Consider the following 21,050-nt stretch of genomic DNA (forward strand, 5'->3'; position numbering starts at 1 on the left):
CTTTTGCTCGGCCGTGATACTCAAAATGTCTACAACTAACTACGAATTTTGATTTCTACGTTATGGTAATGCTTTTTGAAAAACAATAGCAGAAAGCCATATCCAATTAAAATATTTGTTTTTATTTGTCTATCTGAGAACTTGAGTAGCAAACTTCGTATCAAACTACATGTTTCCCTAATCTACTCACCAATTCTTCCTGACTTAGCGTTGGTATCAAATCTTTCCAAACGCATATATTTAATAACCACGCATTGCCCTGCAGATTCATTTCGATACTTTCAAGTTCGGACCACTAATATAGGAGAACGTAGAGTTTAAAACTCATATGTATATTCTTTTAACTTTGGTATTAATTACCTATTTAATTAAAAGCTAATGTTCCGGAAATTTAGACATAAACCTTGTCATAATTGATTGGGAATAATAATTTTATTGTCGATTTATTTTGTATTCCAATGAAATGAACACGTTGTGGATAAATAATTGTAAACAACGTGATTTTAAGTAGATTTTGAATAATTTATTATTGAAGTTTATACAATTATCAATACGTCAAAGGAGACATGTAGAAGGTAACTCATTAAAACTGTTTATGAACAATTAGTAGTGAATAAAAAAATATTATAGTCGAATAAACATACCGGCGTGAAAAGGTGTAAATGGAAATGGAAATCGGTGTGTTTATATAACATTACGAATGTATGAAAAGTGTTGGGAGGGTCAGCTCGGCAAATAACTGACACATATAACAAGTTCCTCTGTGTAAATAATAATTTCGGTTAACAAACACATTCATACAAACCGCATACGCGTGTTCTATATTTCGCTTTTGATTTGTAAAGTTTGAGTTTGTGGATTTTTCGTAAGAGAAGTTCAGTTTGGGATTTTTCATTTCTACTTCTCAGTTTGTTGTCATTCCATAAATGCATCCAGTTTCATTTCTATTTCAAATAAAAATTCATCATTTACGTCATTCTGGAAATGGAAATTTGAGGTTGAGTTTAATCATTTTGAATCGTACTAATCGGGATAAATAATAAAGAATTCACAAACATTAAAAAAGAAATTGATAGAATCAAATATATAAATAACTCTCCCAATATCGATATCGAAATTAGATATAAATAGAAATAATGAGGATACAAAGTAAACTTGGAGATTTCGCAACGACGCTCTTAGTCCAATGAGTACAGCCCAATTAGAGCGAAAATCCACAAAAATTAGTTATGTCGCTAATTTTTTGGATTCAGATAGTTTTGAGGCTTCTCTATTTATAAAGTAAAAAGATTTTGGTAGCTAAGCGATATATTTTTATATTTTTGTTTAAATTTTCAGAATTTCGAATTTGGTAAATAACTCTGAATATATACCGAATCTCGAAAAAAGTGAAAGGATGAAAAATGTAGTTCAAATATTTCCCACAAAAAAGGTCCCTTATGATTATCCAATAATCTCAAAATTACTCTTTCAAAAAGCGAATTTCGTGTTACTGGATTTTGTCGACAGTGCATTTTTTGCGGATGACTCAAAAAATACTTGAGATTTAGAGGTAAATTTCTGAAAAAAATGCCGAGCAGGAAATTACCTTCGAAGAAATTCAAATATGATTTTTCATAACCTACAAAAAACTTTAAAATACCAATAATCCTCTTGTAAAATCTTAATTGTTGTAAGTACTCTAAACTTATGTGTGGAACAGGGATAATCCTTAAAAATTGTATTCTTGTGAGAACTTTATTTGAACATTTATCCATAATAGAGAAAATATTAAAAATCGAATATAAGAAATCAATTGTAATCTAGTCGATTTCATCATCACTGTCGAGATATTCTTCCAAGAGGATTTCCCTGCTTCTTAGGGTGTCTTCACTGTCTTCTCCTGCGGGACTGATCTCTCCGTCAAAAAAGTCAGCAGGAATCGTGCATGGATTTTGTAAGCACGACCGGCACAGGCTTCTACATTGCAGTCCAGCCTTCTTGCAAGTACACAACTTACTACAACCTTTTTGGCAGTTACAAAAAATCATTTTTAGGATCTCTGAGGGTGCTGGTGGTTGTTTCATCGCTGCTGGATGTAGCAGAGTTAATGATACATGTGTTTTTAGTTCACCCAGGCAACCAGCAAAAAACAATCCCGTTCGTGTCGTTTTCGAGAAAATTTTACAGGTCTGATTTTTGTGCAGACGTAGTTGAAAAGTAGAGATTCTAACGAGTAAAATACACTGTCTTTCGTCCCGTAATGTTGAGTTTTCGAGGAGATACGGCAGTTTCTTCTTCAGCCGGGGACGTAATTTCCCTCAGACGTGGAGCGAAATCTTTAGTAAGATGAGACCCCGAAGTTTAAGCGTATTTTACAAAGAAATTACAGCTCTTAGGGAAAATCAGAGGAGACCTTTTTTGTGGAAAACTTTTTAAACTACATTTTTAATCCCCTCACTTTTTCCGAAATTTGGCATAGATTTCGAGTTGTTGCTACTCAAGTTTTAACAATTAACAACTAACTATAATTGTTTATGGCTTCATTGTTTTTCAAAATATTCTCCATTAGCATCAATTCATTGCGTTTAATCCATTCATCGAAGTATTTTTCACATTCCGATTGAAGTACCTCCAAAACAGGTGATTCGATCTAAAAATCTCAAAACTTAAGTAGCAGCTCTCATCAAATACCCACAAAAAATTAATGTAATATTTTTTTGATCATATAGTACATAATTTTCTTTAATTTTCGAATAATTGATTTGGGATTTTCATGATAAAAAAGGTAATTCACATAATTGAGAATTGAGTTATCGAATTTCAGAGGTCTGTAGAGATGGCAAAAGATGAAAAGTTTACTAATTAGTAAATTCGCGACTGTGTAGATTAATTAACTAAGAAAGACAATTTAATTTGAGAAAGTGACATTAGTTGAAAGCAGACCTTCTTAACGACAACCGATATTTCTTGGAATTCATGAGTCAAGATTTCATGAATGTCTAAAAGGGACAAGTGCCCAAACGTCGTAGAAATGAATGTAAATCCCAGTCGGGATGAGAATTAGCTTAGAAATGGCGTTTAATTTAGGAACGTTGGCGATTCGTAGAAGATAATTGGATTAGAGAGTACATTAGAACGTTTTAACACGGTAATAAATAGATTCTTATCTGCTCCGTATACCATTTTACCCTTTGTACAGGTCACAACGTATGTTTTACTTTGATTATTTAGAATCATCTGGTAATTAAATAGTGTTATCTCCATAATCAAACATGTTAGGGTCTAAAATACGAGTTGGGGTCACATTCGAATCGTCTGTTATTCGCACTTACGTTCAAAATGTTATGATACTCTTATTTTGATAGAACTGTTTCATTTACAATGAGGATGGATGTGGATTATTGTATATGAGAATTGGAATATATTCAATATAATAAAACAATTGGACTGAATTAATCTTGAAGAAGAAATTGAATAAAAATCAAACCAGAAACAGTGAAGACGAATAACATCAGCTTCGAAGTATTCCACATCAAGTAAGAACATGATAAGCAACGAAAATGACACAAAGAATAGGACAAGACAAAGGATTCATGTAGGATATGGGTTCTCTTGATAGTATAAAGCGATGTATTCATATAAATATTGAAATAACGATGTAATTATAGAAGCATAATAGAAAGCTCTTGATTTGACGAAAATTTCAAAAGCAAATCAAATGTGGAATACCACTAGGATCTCTCTCGTGTCGTGGAACCTCTGTTATGACAAAATACTCTATTATTCTTATTGGTGATGTTAGTGATGCAGTGGTTGGCATAGCAGAATCCGAAGAATTACTGTTAACCCTGATAGATAAAAATTCGCGGAAGAAAAAATTGAAGCTATAGGTATAGACGTAGACCAAGGTACTTCTATGAAAAGACATATTTTGAACTCATGCAAAAAAGCTAAGTCATCTACAATGGCCTTGATTCGTTTGATACCAAATCTTGATTACTTCAATGGTATTTCTATAAACTTAATCACCCAACCATGCAGCTCTATTTTGGTCGTATCAGATTCCAAAAATACACGAACATGCTTAAGAAAATTAAAAGAAAAACTTGACTTATGATGTCAACAATTTAACCAAAGCAAAGATACAGAATTGTCCATGAATAGCTGCAAAAGACGATAGATAAGTTTGACAGACGAGGGTAGATAGACAAAAGATAATTCCTAAAATCAAAATTTGTCCCAATATACAACACGGATGTATGAATTATCTCCTGACGCAACTACTCACAAGACATGAATGTTTCATGATTTATTTGCACTGTTTTAAAATTACGGACTCACCAAGTTCAATAATTAACTACTTGAATTACAGCTTCAGAAAAGACAATTTATGACAAAAGTAACCTCAAGAAAAATCTGGAAATTATTTACAGAGCTATAGGTCCACCGCCAGAGGGCGTAATTAAATACCAAAAATTATAAAATGAATAATCTTTTTGAAGAGAGCTCCGTTCTACCAATGTAAGAGTTATAATTGTCTTTCCTTGTTTTATTAATAATAGGTCCAATTATTATATCAATATTACTTATGCTGTCACCGGGAAACTGTGTTATGGAAGTTAAAATGGAAATATAACTTAAGGTACATCGCTAGTAACGACCTAAATGTTCAAATTGTCGCCCATCATTTTCGATACAGGCGTTTATTCTTTGAAAAGTAGATTGAACAGCAGTCTCAATTTCTGCTCTCGAAATACTCTGGTGTTTCGTATTATCTCGATCATGTTATCTCTAGTAGTGGGTCTAATTGCACAAACAAGAGATAGAAATCTAAGACGGCTAAGTCTGGTCACCTAGCTGGCCAAAAATCAGGGTAAGCATTATCTAAAAATTCTCTAACTTGTCTGGAGAAATGCGCCGGATACCCATCGTGCTGAAACAACATAGACCTACGTGTTGCTAGTGATATATCTTCTAGAAGAAGTGGTAAATCATCCCTTATAAAATTTAGGTAGCGTTCCTCGTTAATTGCGTTGTCAAAAATAAAAGGTCCAATTATCTGACCATTTAGAATACCACACCATACATTTACCGACCATCGTCCCTGATACTGAACTATACCATATGTAGTAACCAGTTGCAATAATCCAACCTTCTGTCGTAATCCCGATCAACCAATTGTTGATGCAGTAATGTATGATATGGATGAAATATAATGTCCTATTAAATATCTTTCCGGGATGATAAATAAATTATAATGTTAACATATAACCATGCCCACAAATAATATTATGCGGGTATATTTTGTTTAAGAAACATTTATTGTGTTTTCCTCTGAACGACCTCTGCCGCTTCTTCTAAATACAGGAAGATTTACATTTCCAGTCGAGTATGAGTCGACGAAAAACTGCTACCGGGATGACGTCTTTGGGGATATTGTATAGCATATACCCTAGCCACAACAGTTGCATTTCTCATATATTCAAAGTAAATGCCTACCAATTTAAAGCTTATTGTTACCAGAAAATTATGCTCATTAAATAATAACTGGAAAGAAATTTGGTAAGAAAGATAATAAATCAAACATAAAGATCTGGTAGATAGACGAAGAAACCAAGATACCGTTCTACGTGTATAAAGATTCAAACAAAGATTTATTTTTCCAAGAATACAATTTATTTTGACAATACATTGATTGTTGTTATAGTTTTTATGCTATTACATTTACTTCACATTCAATTAGAAACGAATTGAACGCATTGCATTTCAAAATTATCAACCCCATTTGCTTCGTAACCGAATTCGTAATACGAGATCCAGAGATGCTGATTCGCTCTATAGGGAAACTAATTTGAAAAATTGGATAAGGAAATCAGATTTCCGATTGATTAGGTAGACATGTTATCAAATTTATGTTGAACTGATTCCTCGGCTATTTTACTAGTTTGGATCGCTAATTGCGTTTTTGAAAAACAAAAAATTGATGTTATAACAAATATTACAAGATGTAATTGAATATTAGGTGACGATGTGGGAAAAGATGATTGAGTGGAATTGGAATTGCTGGTATTTGACATGTTGATGATGTTATATGTCAAAAATTTAAATAAATCTCTCAGGTATATTAGTTTCCTTACTTAGAACAGAGTAATTCCAATTTTAATTGATGATTATTCACAAGGAAAGGCATTAAAGAAACCGAAATTCTCTCTTTTAAATAATGGTTTATAAGTCGATTTCTGATTTTAAAAGTGCCCACATAAACATGGATAGTGTATAATGTTAGAGACTATAAATATTATGACAATATTAGAAACTACCAATAGATTCTTCACTGGGTATATTAAAAAATTTTAACACCCGATGGATTAATTTTGTATAGAGATTACAATCATTTCATTTCAGTCACGCTCACGTGAAATCGTATGTTCTAAATCTCGTTTTTTGTTGTAATGACCAAAAGGAACAATTTCTAGAAAGCAACCAACATCCTCGAGTTTTAATGAGTCACCTCAAAAAAAAGTAATATGGCAGAGACAATGATTTCCATTTCCAGATGTAGTGGTAAATCTTCGTCGTGAATATAATTTTGTTCATTAGGTCCAAACTTTCTATTCTATATTCTATAGAAATATGAATAAGATATGTTCAAAGTTTCTTTCACATTCATCTATAACGGTTCATTTTGAGAGGACTAAATACCACACTACAGCTTCTGAGGCGTTGCTAGACCTGCCTTCCCTTCACCATATATCAAGGATTTTATTTGGTCTTCAAGTTAATCCAAGGAGATAGATTGAAGTCAGGGAATCAGGCAGAATTCTGGACTGGATGAAGCAGAAAAGCAGTGGCAAACCAAAAGAAACATACATCCAATTCGAAGTCAAAATCATGGGTTAATAAATATCTTCCGCAAGCTTCAAATAGCACTCGCTAGTATTCAGATGACTTGCTAGCAATAAACATGTCATCAGGAGGGTTTGACGCAAAACCTGGCACATTGACAGCTCCACCTGATGACGGAAGCTCTCAGATGACATATAGGTATGTCCTGGTTTCCATTCCCATTCAAGTCATTTGAATTGACAACGTGGATAAGAAAACACAAATTGTTTCTCTGGTTAAAACAATCCAAACTCTCACTGTATTAATATCTCTTTGTTTTAAAGAAACTAAAACATAGAAACCATAGAAGACGTTTTCTTGATATCTTGTTGAACAAGAATTCTTGTTATCGTATTTTAGTTTTTTTACATGTTTTCAGTAATTTAAACTTAAACCAACAACTAGCTTGCTATTAGTAGATTTTTACTAAGGGTAGAACTTTGTAGAAATTTGTTAGATATAGCACAATATTCATATTTCTCTGTAATTTTGATAGTAGATTCCAGCAAATTAACAGTTCAAAATGGACAAGAACACTGGATTAGGTTAATTATTATAATGAGAATACTCAAATAACTGGAAAGAACGAATAAATTTTCACTTTTCTTTACAAAAATCGATTTTATGCGAATAATTACCAGGTTATGAATAGAAAATTACTTAAATCGTATTAATATTGATAATCGATATCCACGGAGTGCAAAGAAACTATATTTAATCTGAATATAAAATCACTAAACTCATTAATAAATATTTCAGACCCTTCGACCGAAAGTTTTCTTAATGAAAATAACAATATACAGGGCAACAAATATCTCAGTCGTTAAATATGGCGAAAGTTTAAACGAGGAGGCAGAAGGATCTCCCGTAGCGTACACCAATAAGATTGTTAGGGATCATCAACGACGTTGCCATATATCTCATACTTTCTGAAGAATTGCCGTGAATAAGACCGTATAATGGCAGATCATATCAAATGTTATATTAAAATATGATAAACAATTTTTAAAAAAGCGAGTAACTAGCTCAAAACTTTAAAATCACTAAAAAATCACTAGAACAAAGGTGATTGAAATTTCTGATATTTTACATGAGAATTTTCAAAATATATTGGGCACAAATACGTACACGATTTGAGAAATACATAGGGCAATACCTAAACATGAAAAACTCAGAAAGGTGAAAAATCGGAAATAGAATAAAAAAAATTGATAGTGAGAATCATGAATCATATTATGCCGGCTTTTAATAACGTTTCTATACGTTTCTAAGTGTCGTTGAAAGTGACATTTTTTTTTCAAGTATTTCAGGAAAAAAACGACGATATTTTATAATAGAAAGATGCAGTGAAATGTACCTATGAAAATATGAAAAAATACTTTCCAATAGTATTTGAAAAAACAACTAACTTTCGTTTTTAGTTGTGTAACCAATTATTTGTTATTTCGATATATTTTACTAATAAATTACAGAATTATTCACACCGAGAGTCGTGTGCTATTAATTCGAAATTAGCAATTTTAACTATCAAGTATTTAAAATCTTGATCTTTTCTAATTGTTCATCTTTCAGAATTTTTGATATTTTGGAACGAGATCCTCCAGTTTTTTTATTCGAATATACCAGTACCATTTATAACATCGATTATTGAAAATTTCTTAGGCAGTTCTAACAACAGAAGGAGTAAAAAATTGAGTCAATTACTTTGAGTCCATATTTCTAGATACTATAGCAAATATCTACACAGCCGATTAAAAAAAAATGTGCGTTGGATGCAAAAACCTGCAAATAGTGAAAATATCTGAAAGAGCATATGCTGATGACATAGTCCTTATTGCAGAAAACAACCAATATACAGCCCTAACCTAAACAAGACAAAATTTGACATGATAAACCTTAAAACGGTGAGAACATTTAAATTCTTGGAAATAGGAATAGAAAATACAGGCAATGAAGACGCAGAAATTTCCAAAATGACAACTGTCTAATAAATAAAATAGAAGGCCCAAGAAGTATAAAACTAAAAGTTTATAAAGGTATTTACCGACTAATATTAACCTATGGTTACGAAGCATGTACTCTCACTAGTAGACAAAAACGTGGATTGCAAGCAGAATAAAAGAAATACGAGAAGATCTGGAATTATAAAATTCATTGAAGAAAGATGGTTTAGTTGGTGGGGTCATTTACATGGGACAAAGCAATAATATACTTAAGAATAAAAGAAAAATAATTGCTCTTAACAAAAAATAATAAAGCAAATTTGCATATAATATATAACTAAACTTGCACCACACGCTATTAAGGGGGCATCTCACGTGTTGGTCTGCTTTTTAGGGATTTTTTAGGATTTTTTTACGACCAGTGAATAGATTGAGCTTTAAGTTTATTATCATTTATTAACATAAATAAAAATTTTAAGCTAAAAATAATGTGTAGAACAGCGTTCTGAACCCTCCGTCTCAAAAAAATGAGCTCGCACTTCGTCCACGATTCCGGCTGATTGGTTTATCTGAACCACAAATAAAAATGGCGTTATACTCTACAAGCCTAAATGCACGATATGGACTATTAACAAATGAATATACAAAAAATTGGACATTTGGAAGACATTTGAAGTAAAAGTTGCGAATTTTCCGGTTTTTTTTTGCTATAAAAAAATCGAAATTTCTGAAATTTTCGATTGATAATAGTTCATTAAATTCGTTTGCATGTGTTGAATGTGCTCTATAAATTTCAAGTCATTCGGTCAAGCCGTTTTAGAGATACGATGGAGGAAAGTTTAAAAACCACAGTTTTGAGAAAAACGCGTTTAAAGTTTCAAGTCCATTTAAAACAATGAAAATCTCAACTTACTCTCTATCGGCGATGTCTGGTCTATAGAGTATTCCTTCCTCTTCCTCTTGAAACTCTTTTAAAGCAGTTTGTTCAGCTCTTGGGTCAATCCTGGCATTATCATCTAGGATCCCCCTTGTAAGATACTTTACGCCATATTTTTCCATAGAACATAGCAACCTCCGAAGAATGTGTCATCGACAATCCGCCGAAATTAGCATCACTACTGGCTTGCGATTTCAAAGAGAGCCATTAGTGATGCCAATTTCGGCGCATTTTCCGCCTTGAAGGTGATGTAATTCAATATTCTTCGTGGTATTATCCAGGAAAGTAGTTGTTTGCTCCTTTATGTCAATGAACTCCATATTTAGTATTTTTCTTTTGAGTATGGTAAAAAACAGATTCACTGAAGTTTCACTTCTGCATTTTCCAATTCACACACAAGGAAATTGGTATATAGAATATAGAACTGCCGAACTAATTTTTTAGTTTAAAAGTTTTTCTTCTTGTAGACCCTACAATATTTACAGGGACAACCCAATAATTCCTCTATCGACAAATATATTAGTCGTAAACCAAAGAACAAAATTAGGACAAGAACGCAATTTAAATCACAGTTTTTTTCACTTGTGAAGAAGCATTTTTTAGTGATAATATCAAAATATAGAATGTTGTAGAGGTGATCTTGCTGATTAATTTCTTTCTATGCAATATGTCTCAGAAACGGTTTATCCAATCAAGATCACATCATTATATGAGGAATATATGCTATTTGTATGATATATTTTCATATAGATTTGGACCAATTCATTAGTCACAAAAGTTAAGTCAGAATGATTCCACACTAGAAAATTTTCAAGCTTATTAGCAATCGCGATGCAATTATTGACCTTACCTAACCTAACCTAATTCAAGGTCATCGAAGCTGTGAGGGTTGAACGATAAAATTATTAAAATGAATATTACTTTTAATATGTACATCTTAAATAACTATTTTTTATATGTAAAATGCATAAAAAGTTAAATTATTCGATATTGAAACTGATTCTTAAAACAATATGGCATCATTGCATCTTACCCTAGCTCTAAATTCGACTTATATTCTGTGCTCTAATTAAAACAGATGTATTTTTTTGATTGGGGGTTTAATACGAGGGCAGCTGCTAATAAAACACTGCTAGAATTTACATTTTTGGTAAATACCGAATCGACAGATTGCATGTTTCATGTTTTAGTTTCCAATGTAATGCATTTATAATGAAATTATAATGAAAATGGATGTGTGTATATATCGGTTCTGTTTAAAAGCTTTATTATATATATAGATACGTAATTAGGGGTGTTGTTGATCTCGTTATATTTGCAAAGTTTATCGTTTTAACATATAAATCGACCCGATACGTTAAAATATAAAAGAATTTGGAATAAACTACTAAATATCCAAATCAAATGTGACGTAAAGACCAATTTTGAACTATGATAACGTTTGGATTAAGTAGTGAACATTGCTTTATATCCAGAAATTGATGTATAATTATATATATTATTTGTTGACTTCATATGTTATTCAAAAATAATATTACTTAAGTAACATGTTATTTTGGTTCTAGGTTACGAGAAGAACGCATAGATCCTGATAAATCTCATCTATTGGATCACAAACCTAGAGATCTGAGTCCTAGAAATTGTAAGTATGATATTAAATGAATCAAAATACGATAATGTATATGAAACGTGTTATCAGAGATTTTGATAAAGTATAACTATAAATTGAGATATACTATTGGAGCTTAATTTACTAAAACAACAACATATCCCCTACATTTATCTAAAATCATGAAGAAATTGAGTGAGTTGTTGGTAGTGAACATTTGAAAGAGTAAAAATTCACCGTGAAGGCTCACATTGAATAATTTTAAAAATATCTTACACAATAAAAATGCATAGAATTGTTTAGTGCGACTTATGGTAACAAAGCACCATCAGGGAAGACTGTACACAATAGGATTGCATAAGGTCATCCAAAATCCAAGAAACATCGATCTTGACCGGAACATGGTAAAAAAAATCGACATGTGACTCACAGACACATAGAAGCATCTCTTAAGATGTCGCAGACTGCAATTACAATCGATTTTATATGAACATGAGCATCATTCTTTATCAAGACAATGCCAGTTCCCATAAAGCATGTTAATCAACTGCGTCTCTCAGATATACAGATAGTTAGAAGCTGGCCCATGGAGCTGGATTGGGCATTTTTCAACCAAAATGCAAGCTGTACAAGCCTCTACGAGAAGTACTCACTATTTTTCAGAAGACCTGCTAGCAATAAACATATATCATGAGGATTGTTTGAAGAGAAACCTGGCACGTTCGCACTTTCTCGGAAAGATCGGATGAAGTCTTACTGAAGGTTTAAATCAATGTAAAACATACATATTCATATCAGGGGACAGCTTAGGGGAGCCCCTGAGATGTCCACAAAAGCCATTGAACTGTTGTTAGTCGTTTGAAAAATCACCGCTCTGTCAAATATCATCTTAAGACGTTAAGCATGGTAGAGTACAATAAATGCAGATTTTGCGAACGAAGCATATAGATAGTAGAGCGAATGTTCTGTCCAGTTCAGTAGAAGACTTGGATATCTCGGAGTAGTGCTAGTACTTTTGCTAGAAGGATAAAAATCTCCCGAAAAATAAGCTTCTACGTATTTGATATGAAGAGTCTCGCAATATGATATTTACTTTAAAAATGAGATTATATTCTCTCTGTACAATTTATCACAGATAAATTCTATCAATGTGTTGCTTCAATTTCATATGATTTCCAAGTATAATCCAAATTCTTTGTATCGACTACACCTTCGTTATTGGTACCATCTTCAAATTGGATTGCAGGAGAAACATCGATTTCGAGCGAAACATATTGAAGAAAATCGGTATGTGACTTACAGACACATAGAAGCATATTTTAAGATGTCGCAGACTACAATTACAATCAATTTGCATGAAGCAAGTTAAACAACTGAATTTTTTACGACTAACATGCCCGATTTATCGCCTAATGACTTTCTAGTTTTCCAGTGTTAATAGAAGCGCATGTAGCCGTTTTCGTTATCTTAAGAAGCTGTTTTAAAACCATGTTTCAACAATATCATCTTCAGAGTAAAAAAGATATTTCCAGAAATGATTTGAGCATATGCGTATAGGTCATTTGGGCGAATGTTGCGCAAAGTTATAGTTGTTGTTATAGTAGTTGTTTTGAATTGTTTTCTTTTTTGCCTCCCTATTTGTAAAAACTTAAAACTCAACTATTCGTATAAAATGTGAAAAATCGGAGAGAAAATATGTAAATATGTGAAAATAGTATCAATCAATGAATCAAAATTTCCAGTATATATTTCCAGTTCTCCCTTTTTAATTGAACGAATATAAAAACAAACAATGCCCTCCTCTTCTTTATTACCTTTTTATTGAGCCTCTAAAAATGAGTTTATACAACTTTAACCGTGCGCAATTTGCAAGACTGGTGTTATTTTTTGGACCGGATAACAGGCAATAAATCCAAAGGGGTTCATCCGCACCATATCCAGATTGATGTTTTCAAGCGTTGAACTGAAAGTCCGTACATACCGATTCATTTAGAAACTAAGTCTGGGTTATTCGTTTCAATTTCTGCATATGCGTATTTAATTGTGACCCTCTCCGTAATTTATTACCGACTAGATTGGTTCGTGTAGCCGGGTCCGTCGAGTCGAATTCTACTTTTATAACCATTAATTAAATTCACGAATGTGATACTTAACTTTTTATGTCGTTGGCACATGTTACTCGCCACATCTTATGTACTTCGACTGAACTAAACTGTTAATTTTAGCTTCGTAATATCGTTTCTAACCAATTAAATTACTCACTATTAACTAGTCATTTTTATGTACTTATAAATATTTTCATTTCCGGAAATATATTAATATTATTTTCCTTACAAGTTTTAACAGTGACAGTGAAACAGAAATAAAACGTTTTAATGCTAACCGGAATATTCGTCTTAATGTCTATAAGTTTTTGCATTCGCTTTAACCAATTGTGGAAACATTTTTTCCATTCTGATAGCTGATGGATACATGATTTTGAATGTCTTCAACAGCTTCTTTAAGTCAAAAAATCGCTAAAAGTTTTTTCCCCTTCAAATATTCATGAATGGGTTCAGAATTATGATACACTCCATCATAGACCTGACTTATACATGTTTCATTTCTGAGCTATAGGCCTTTAAAGTTGCGATATCTGATCTTATCTTATCATAATTTTCGATTGTTAAATTTATAAAATATAGTTAAGTATAAGTTCTGATTTCGCAACTTCAAAGGCATATAACTCAAAAACGAGAGGTCATATCAGAAAAAATTTTTTTTTGTGTCACATAATTATTATTATTAATTCGTTGTTACAACATCGTAAGATTTAGATTTTTTATTCTGCAATACGAGAGACGATCAAAAATAAGACGAATCTGTAGGCTATTGACAATAATGAGGTATTGACTATAAATAAAGGCAATTCATGAGGTATTGAAAATAAAATGAGGTAATTTATAGAGAAGAGTATTGATTATAAAATGAGGTAGTTTGTTGGGTATTCGCTGTCAAATGGGGTACTTCAAGAAGTATTGACTATAGAATGAAGTAGCTCATGGGGTTTTGAATATAAAACGAAGTATTTCATGGGGTATCGACTATAAGTTGATACAGTTCATGAGGTATTGACTATAAATGATATTTAAGGATGATGTTTCGTCTAGATCATATATCACTACCATCTTCTCGAGGTTTTTTCAAAGATTAAATATGAAAAAAAAATATGTTGCCCAAACTTCATTCTCCTAATGACACAAGTCAAATTTCAAATCCATTGAAGCTCTATTCAATAATATTAGCTGATTCATAAAAAAGGGCCACGTATTATATTGAAGACGCCACGAAAAGAGAACTCTTGATAATGAATCTGCAATTTATATGATCATCTTCAGGTAAAAAGCAATTGAGATTGGAGGTCAACTTGAAGTTACGCAAAATATTTGTAGGAAACTATGAATTATCGTCAAAAAAATCTTTAAGTATCTGTCCTATTCATCCGATTTGGTAATATGTGATTTGAGGCTATTCTTCAACGTTAACAAACATTTACGTTGTCGACTTTTGAAGAAGAATTAGGTAAATACTAATTTTTTGAGAGTATGTCTTTCCATTCCAACTTTAAGCTTCTAGATTATGGAAGCTTCGTTTACAAAAGTACATTGATGTAGTTGGTGTTGATGTATTTAAAAATATAAATGTCGCCCTAATATATAAAGTAGAGAAACATAATACAGTTCAATATTTGTTTCAGTATCACCAACGGAGCATAGTCCAGTTCTGAACTTATCGAAAAGTGGTGGTGGCAGTGCTGGTTCGTTAGGTGACGCTGATCATTCGGGAAGCGAGGCAGATGGACCAGATGTACCACCTTCACCGAGATCACCCAGATCTGCCATCGAAGACGAGGAAGAAGATAACATTTCCGATCCTGATGATGATGATGAGAAAGATCAAGGTATGATAATATATATTTTATTGTTACAATTCTAAATTTGTGGTACAAAATGTTGATTGCATTAATTATTTTAAATTCGCCTTTCAAATCACTCATATTAGGTTTTTTGTACAGGTAGCGAATAATTAGTCCCATTTTCGTTAATATTCAGCACCATTTAAGTTTAACGTGTGAATAGAGAATGCGATTTTTATACTTCAATTTCAACTGAAAATGTCATATCGTCTTGTGTGGCGTCCATATAAATATACAAACCTGTCTATCAAAGTCGAATGTGAAGGTCATTTTTGGACTTTGAAGACCTAATACGAGTTCGACTTATAATAAACTCCTTAAGTTATTTACTAGGAGTTACTGGAATTTTAAGGGAAATAAAACATCTCCAAATTATGAAGCAATGAAATATTCAAGACCCGTCATATGTGAATGATTGAGTTTAGCTGCACCTAAATTTAATTCAGTAACTATTGGAAAGAAATATTTTAGTTCTATTCAAGTGAAATCAACGTTTTTGAATTCAATTTCACAGTACCAAATTCATTTTTCATATAATATGCAAAATTAACGTGTCTGTAAATAAAATCATCGAATAAATTGACTTGAAAGAATGCGGGCGATAATAAAACAAGATTTATGCTATGTTAATATGTTTTTATATTAGTAAGTTATGGGAAAAATGAGAAAACGTTGAACTAATGTTAAACAAAGGCCACACAAAAGAGATAGATGGCTAACTGGCATGCTTCAATGATGACTTACTTTGATTTCAAGACTGTTAAGCACAGCTATACATTTATGGATATTAGCACCCCTGGGTAGTACTAATGGTCTTTGCGTTTGGTGAAGATCTTGATTAATTACATATGTTTTTTTTAAATGGACAAATATACGTTCTGGTTTGGTTAGTTTATTTAAAACATGTTTTGAAGTCGATGAAATTACCATTGAAATTCTATCACAAGTTTTAGTTCTATTGACTGTATATAGTAATTCCCAAGGAGAACATGATGAGATTACATTTGATTTAATTTTTTTTTGGTAAGTATGTTCAAGGATTGTTCTCTTTGGAGTCACTATTTTTTTAAATATTTAAACTTTCGTGAATTTCAAATTAAGAACCCCTGTCATAATAAATTCGCGTGAAATATTTCTGATCAAATTTTTGAAATTGAAAATAATTTTTTGTCCAAATCAGAATTGAAAATATCATTTTTTTCGAAAATCGATCAGAAACAACTTTTGTTTTTTGAAATATTTGGAAAAGCGTTTTTATCTTATCTATTCATTTTGAAAACTGAACTCATTTTGAATAAAGTTGCATGAAACATTTTTTCATAAAATTTGCATATTTAAGAACTCAAAAAATCCCATTTTTTAATTTGAAAAATACAAATTAATTTACATTGAGAACTTATTGACAAATTTAAATTTAGAAATATATTTAAGTTAGACTGAAAAACAAAAACTTTTTTGTTCAGACTTTAAAACTGAAAAAGATATTTTTAACAAAATATAAATTTGAAAATCTTTATTCTTCTTGAAATAGAATCTCAAAAAACCATTTGATCTCCTGATTTGAGTTGGAAAAGACATTTTTTGTCCAAATCGTGTGGCATAAAACAATTTTTGATAAATTTAGAACGGAAAATATATTTTTATCTAAAAAATTGTCAAATTTTGGTGGAAATTTGAAACAAAAAAGAAATTTTCGTCCAAAAAGATTTGAGACAGTAGTTTTTTGACAAAATTTTAATTTCTGATCCCATTTTTCCTTCAAACTTAATAAGGAAAATTCATATTTTATATTTAAAAAAAACTTTTGGTGACCTAATTGATATACATGACAAACTTTGATTTGAGACGGATACTTTTAACCTGGTTGCAAAGTTTTTGTCCAAAATTGAAACGGTAAAGCAAGTTTTGACCAAATCAGAACTCGAAAAGAATTTTCATGAAAGATTTTTGAACAAATTTTGGATTTCAACAGTGATTCACATCCAAATTACAGAATTTTAGTCCAAACTTTTGCCAGAAAACCAATTATTGTCCATTTAAGAATTTGAAAACCCATTTTCATTTTTCCTCAAAACTAAACTAGTAAAATCTATTTTTCTTTTTCTTTATAATGGAAATTACTAAGCTTCGAAATTAAATTGCATGAGATACGTTTTGTCACAATTTGAATTGAAAAATTCAGTATTGAAAAAATCAAAATTTCAATTTTCCGTACAGTTTTTGTCTAAATTAGAATTTTTAAAAGTCATTTCTTGTGCAAAATTCATATTTCAAAAACTATCTATTCCTCAAATTGAATTTGAAAAATCTAGTTGTTCTCCTATTTTAATTTGGAGAAGGATAATTTTCATTGAAAAAGGAAAAATTATCAACGGCTAGGATTATGTGAACTTATTGCAAGTTTGAGCGAAGAAATCAAGCAAAAACTGCCGAATTTGGCTAAGAAGAAAGTGTTGGTTCATCAAGACAATACAACAGCTCATACATCCGTTATAGAAATTGCAGAAATTCATGAATTGAAGTTTGAAATACTACCTCATGCACCCTATTCGCCAGATCTAGCCTCATCGGGTCATTTTCTGTACCCAGACTTGAAAAAAATTGCTGGATGGTCAAAGATTTTCCAACCATAAAGAGGTGATATCGGCAGTTGATGGCTATTTTGAGAAACTTGACGATTCTTCTCATAAAAATGTTATCGAACTTCAAAAACATCGTTGGGAAAAGTGTATGGAGTTAAATTACGTTGAAAAATAAATATATTTTTTCCCAATATTTTTGTGTCTTTTTTATTGAGTTAGGTACTTCTTTATATTAAGTATTAAATTTCCTTCGGATCTTCTCGTTTCATTTGAAAAAGTAATTCTTAATTCAAAAAGTTAGAATGAAACATCACCCCTTTAATTTGATTTTGGGAAGTGTATTTCATCCAAATCAGTTATTGAAATCAATTTTTGATCAAATGAAGTTTAGAAAAACCCTTTTTGGTACAAATTCAAAGTAGAGAAGCCTTTTTTGTATAAATCGAAATTTGAGAATACGATTTTTTGCAGAATTTGAATTAGAAGTGGTTATACTTCTATTTCTCCAAATTGACATTGTAATAGCGATTTTCATTCGAGTGAATTTAGAAGATTTTTTATTTGATTTTGATTGCTACCAAAGAAAATTTTAATGAACTAGTTAATTTTCCGAAGTGACCTCAAATCAAGACGATGTCAAGAAAGACATATTAAAATGTATAGGAACTGGAAAATTATAGAAATTTATACCATTTTCTAGACGAAATTTGTATTGAATAAAATATTTTCTTTCGAGCGAAAGGGAAATAACTTTTTTCTCGAAATTGAACGATATAAGACATTTTTGATCAAATTAAAATTACATAAGCCATTTTTGGCGGAATTTGGATATAAAAATTATATTTTAACCATATTTTGATTGAAAAAGCAATTTTGCTCTTCAAATTAGAATCCAGAGTTTGTTTTTCCTGTTTAATTTTGAAATTTGGATTAACTCTTTTATTTCTCGAAATTACACTTGAATAAAACATTTTTTAACTAAATTGAAAGCATGTAAAACAATCGAAATCTTCCCTTTTGTTTCATTTTGTATTATTAAAAATAAGTTTTGTATCAAACATCCTAGGTTCATAATAAATAGATAATTATAAAACAAAGTGTATTATTTGTATTTTTTATTGCATTTCTAATTATAATTATCTAATTACAGATATGGATGAGGGTGATTTGCCACTTCCAACTGCACCTGGAAGTGACTCTCAACAAACAGCTCTCAACTATTCGACTTTGGCCAATGCTGTAGCTTCTGCAAATGGTTCAACTCCCGATGCTAGTATTTCGTCGACAGAAACCCTTCTTAGAAATATTCAAGGTCTTCTTAAAGTAGCAGCAGACAACGCGCGTCAACAAGAACGACAAATCCACTACGAAAAAGGTACAAATAGTAACATGGTGTATCTTTTATCTTTAGCCCAATATTATATGTACTTAGCTGCCACGCACAAATGTTGAAATCTAAGTTTTACGTAAATTTAGTTTGTAAATATTTATTAAAACTTTCGATGATAAGGTAAAAACAAAAAGATACTTGAAAATCAAATTTTTTACCCGGTTTTCATGGTTTACGATGAGGCGGAGGAAAATTTTTGTTTGTTACTGCTCCTCGGTGACAATTATCACTGATATAGGATAAAATAAAAATGTAAATGTCATTAGCAGAAAGAAAATGTACATTCTCGTGCTTATATCAAATACTAGTAGTTAGTAAAAGTGATCATTTTTAATCATAGTGATAATTTTAACACTAAAGTTGTGAAATATGTCCAAGTATAAATGAAAATTTATTACCACGTAAAAAAAAGAATTATAATTATTTCTTAGCTATATTAATATCGTTAAAGTTGTGTAAAAAATTGACAAATCATTTGTTTTGGTAGAAATAGTTTAGATTTCTTGATCAAGCTTCTATTAAAAAGAATGAAATCGAAATAAATTGATATTAACGAGCGCTTCGAAATTGATGAAAAGAAATCAATATCTTGATTCAAAATATTAAATCGAAAATACTACAAAATTTTCTTTTATAATATATTGTAGTATAGCTATAGAACTAACTATATGAACAAGAAGATTATGTAAATACATAATGAAGACTATAATCCTGTTTGCTACTTACATATTGTTTAAAATTTTTCTGCAATATCTATGTTTCTCAAAAACAATAATTTATACTACATTTATTCAAAGAAAAAAAGTTTAAAAGCCATTACGACACGTGTATATACTTAGTAGCTAATATATAATGACATATTAAGGACATTTATTTCATTCAACAATTTGAATAACAGACAAACCAACAATATTCCAATATATAGTGAGGGAGGTGGCGTTTTATAATTTTTCCTGAACAAATATAATTTTTAGCAGTTACTTAATGTATATATAGACTCATTCATGCCAGGTTTGGTTCTAGAAGCAAAAGCATGCTATAAAAATGTTTATATATCTATACTTCGATAAAATTGTGGAAAATTTCCGATTAATTTTTTTTCCACTTTAAAACCGTCAGCTGTACTTATAACAATGTTAATACTATCAGCAGCATAAACTCAGTGCTTCAGAACTACATATTCGTTCATCTATGTCTGTTATATTTTGCTCTTCCATCTATTGGATAAAATCAACAAGTCAAAAGTAAATTTTATCAACATATTGCGAATTAAATTCTTCATTTACCATTTTTCAATTATTTATATTTATTACTTCAAGTGTAGGTACAAAAAAATAGCGACTGAGCTATTACGCCGTCGAGATAAAAAAATTTCACGTTTTATTACGGCCTCTCTACATGATGCAATACAACGTGAAATGCAATGCAAGACGCAATATTTTTTGACCAAAAATTGCATAGATGAAGTTCAGTTGATTGTTTCTTGCAAGATCTCGCACTTGACACTTTTATTGCGTTGCAATTTTAGAGAGAAATAAGTTTATAATCTGCTGATAATACGTTTTATTTTGCTTAGGTTCATACGTCTTTTCATGCATTCTCTAACTAATTTTTCTCATCCAATTCTCCAGCTAAATTGTCCAACGGGCTCCAAAAATAAAAGTATCAGCAGATAACATTATTGCAAGTGATGCATTGACCATACTGCCTACAAAATATTTAATAGAGTTTGGGCTAGGAAATTTTTTACTTCTACTTATGGAATTT

General features: G+C 31.1%; 1 protein-coding gene across 1 annotated transcript in view; it reads left to right on the forward strand.

Annotated features, from left to right (window-relative positions):
- LOC130446622 (dachshund homolog 2) overlaps positions 1-21,050 on the forward strand; it is a 416,848-nt gene that overhangs the window by 195,506 nt on the left and 200,292 nt on the right. Inside the window, exons 5-7 of the mRNA XM_056782989.1 lie at positions 11,313-11,389; positions 15,093-15,296; positions 19,044-19,268. Of these exons, the coding sequence (XP_056638967.1) occupies positions 11,313-11,389; positions 15,093-15,296; positions 19,044-19,268 (506 nt within the window). The remainder of the gene's footprint in view (positions 1-11,312; positions 11,390-15,092; positions 15,297-19,043; positions 19,269-21,050) is intronic.

The sequence above is a fragment of the Diorhabda sublineata genome, chromosome 7 (assembly GCF_026230105.1).
Source record: "Diorhabda sublineata isolate icDioSubl1.1 chromosome 7, icDioSubl1.1, whole genome shotgun sequence".
NCBI lineage: Eukaryota > Metazoa > Arthropoda > Insecta > Coleoptera > Chrysomelidae > Diorhabda > Diorhabda sublineata.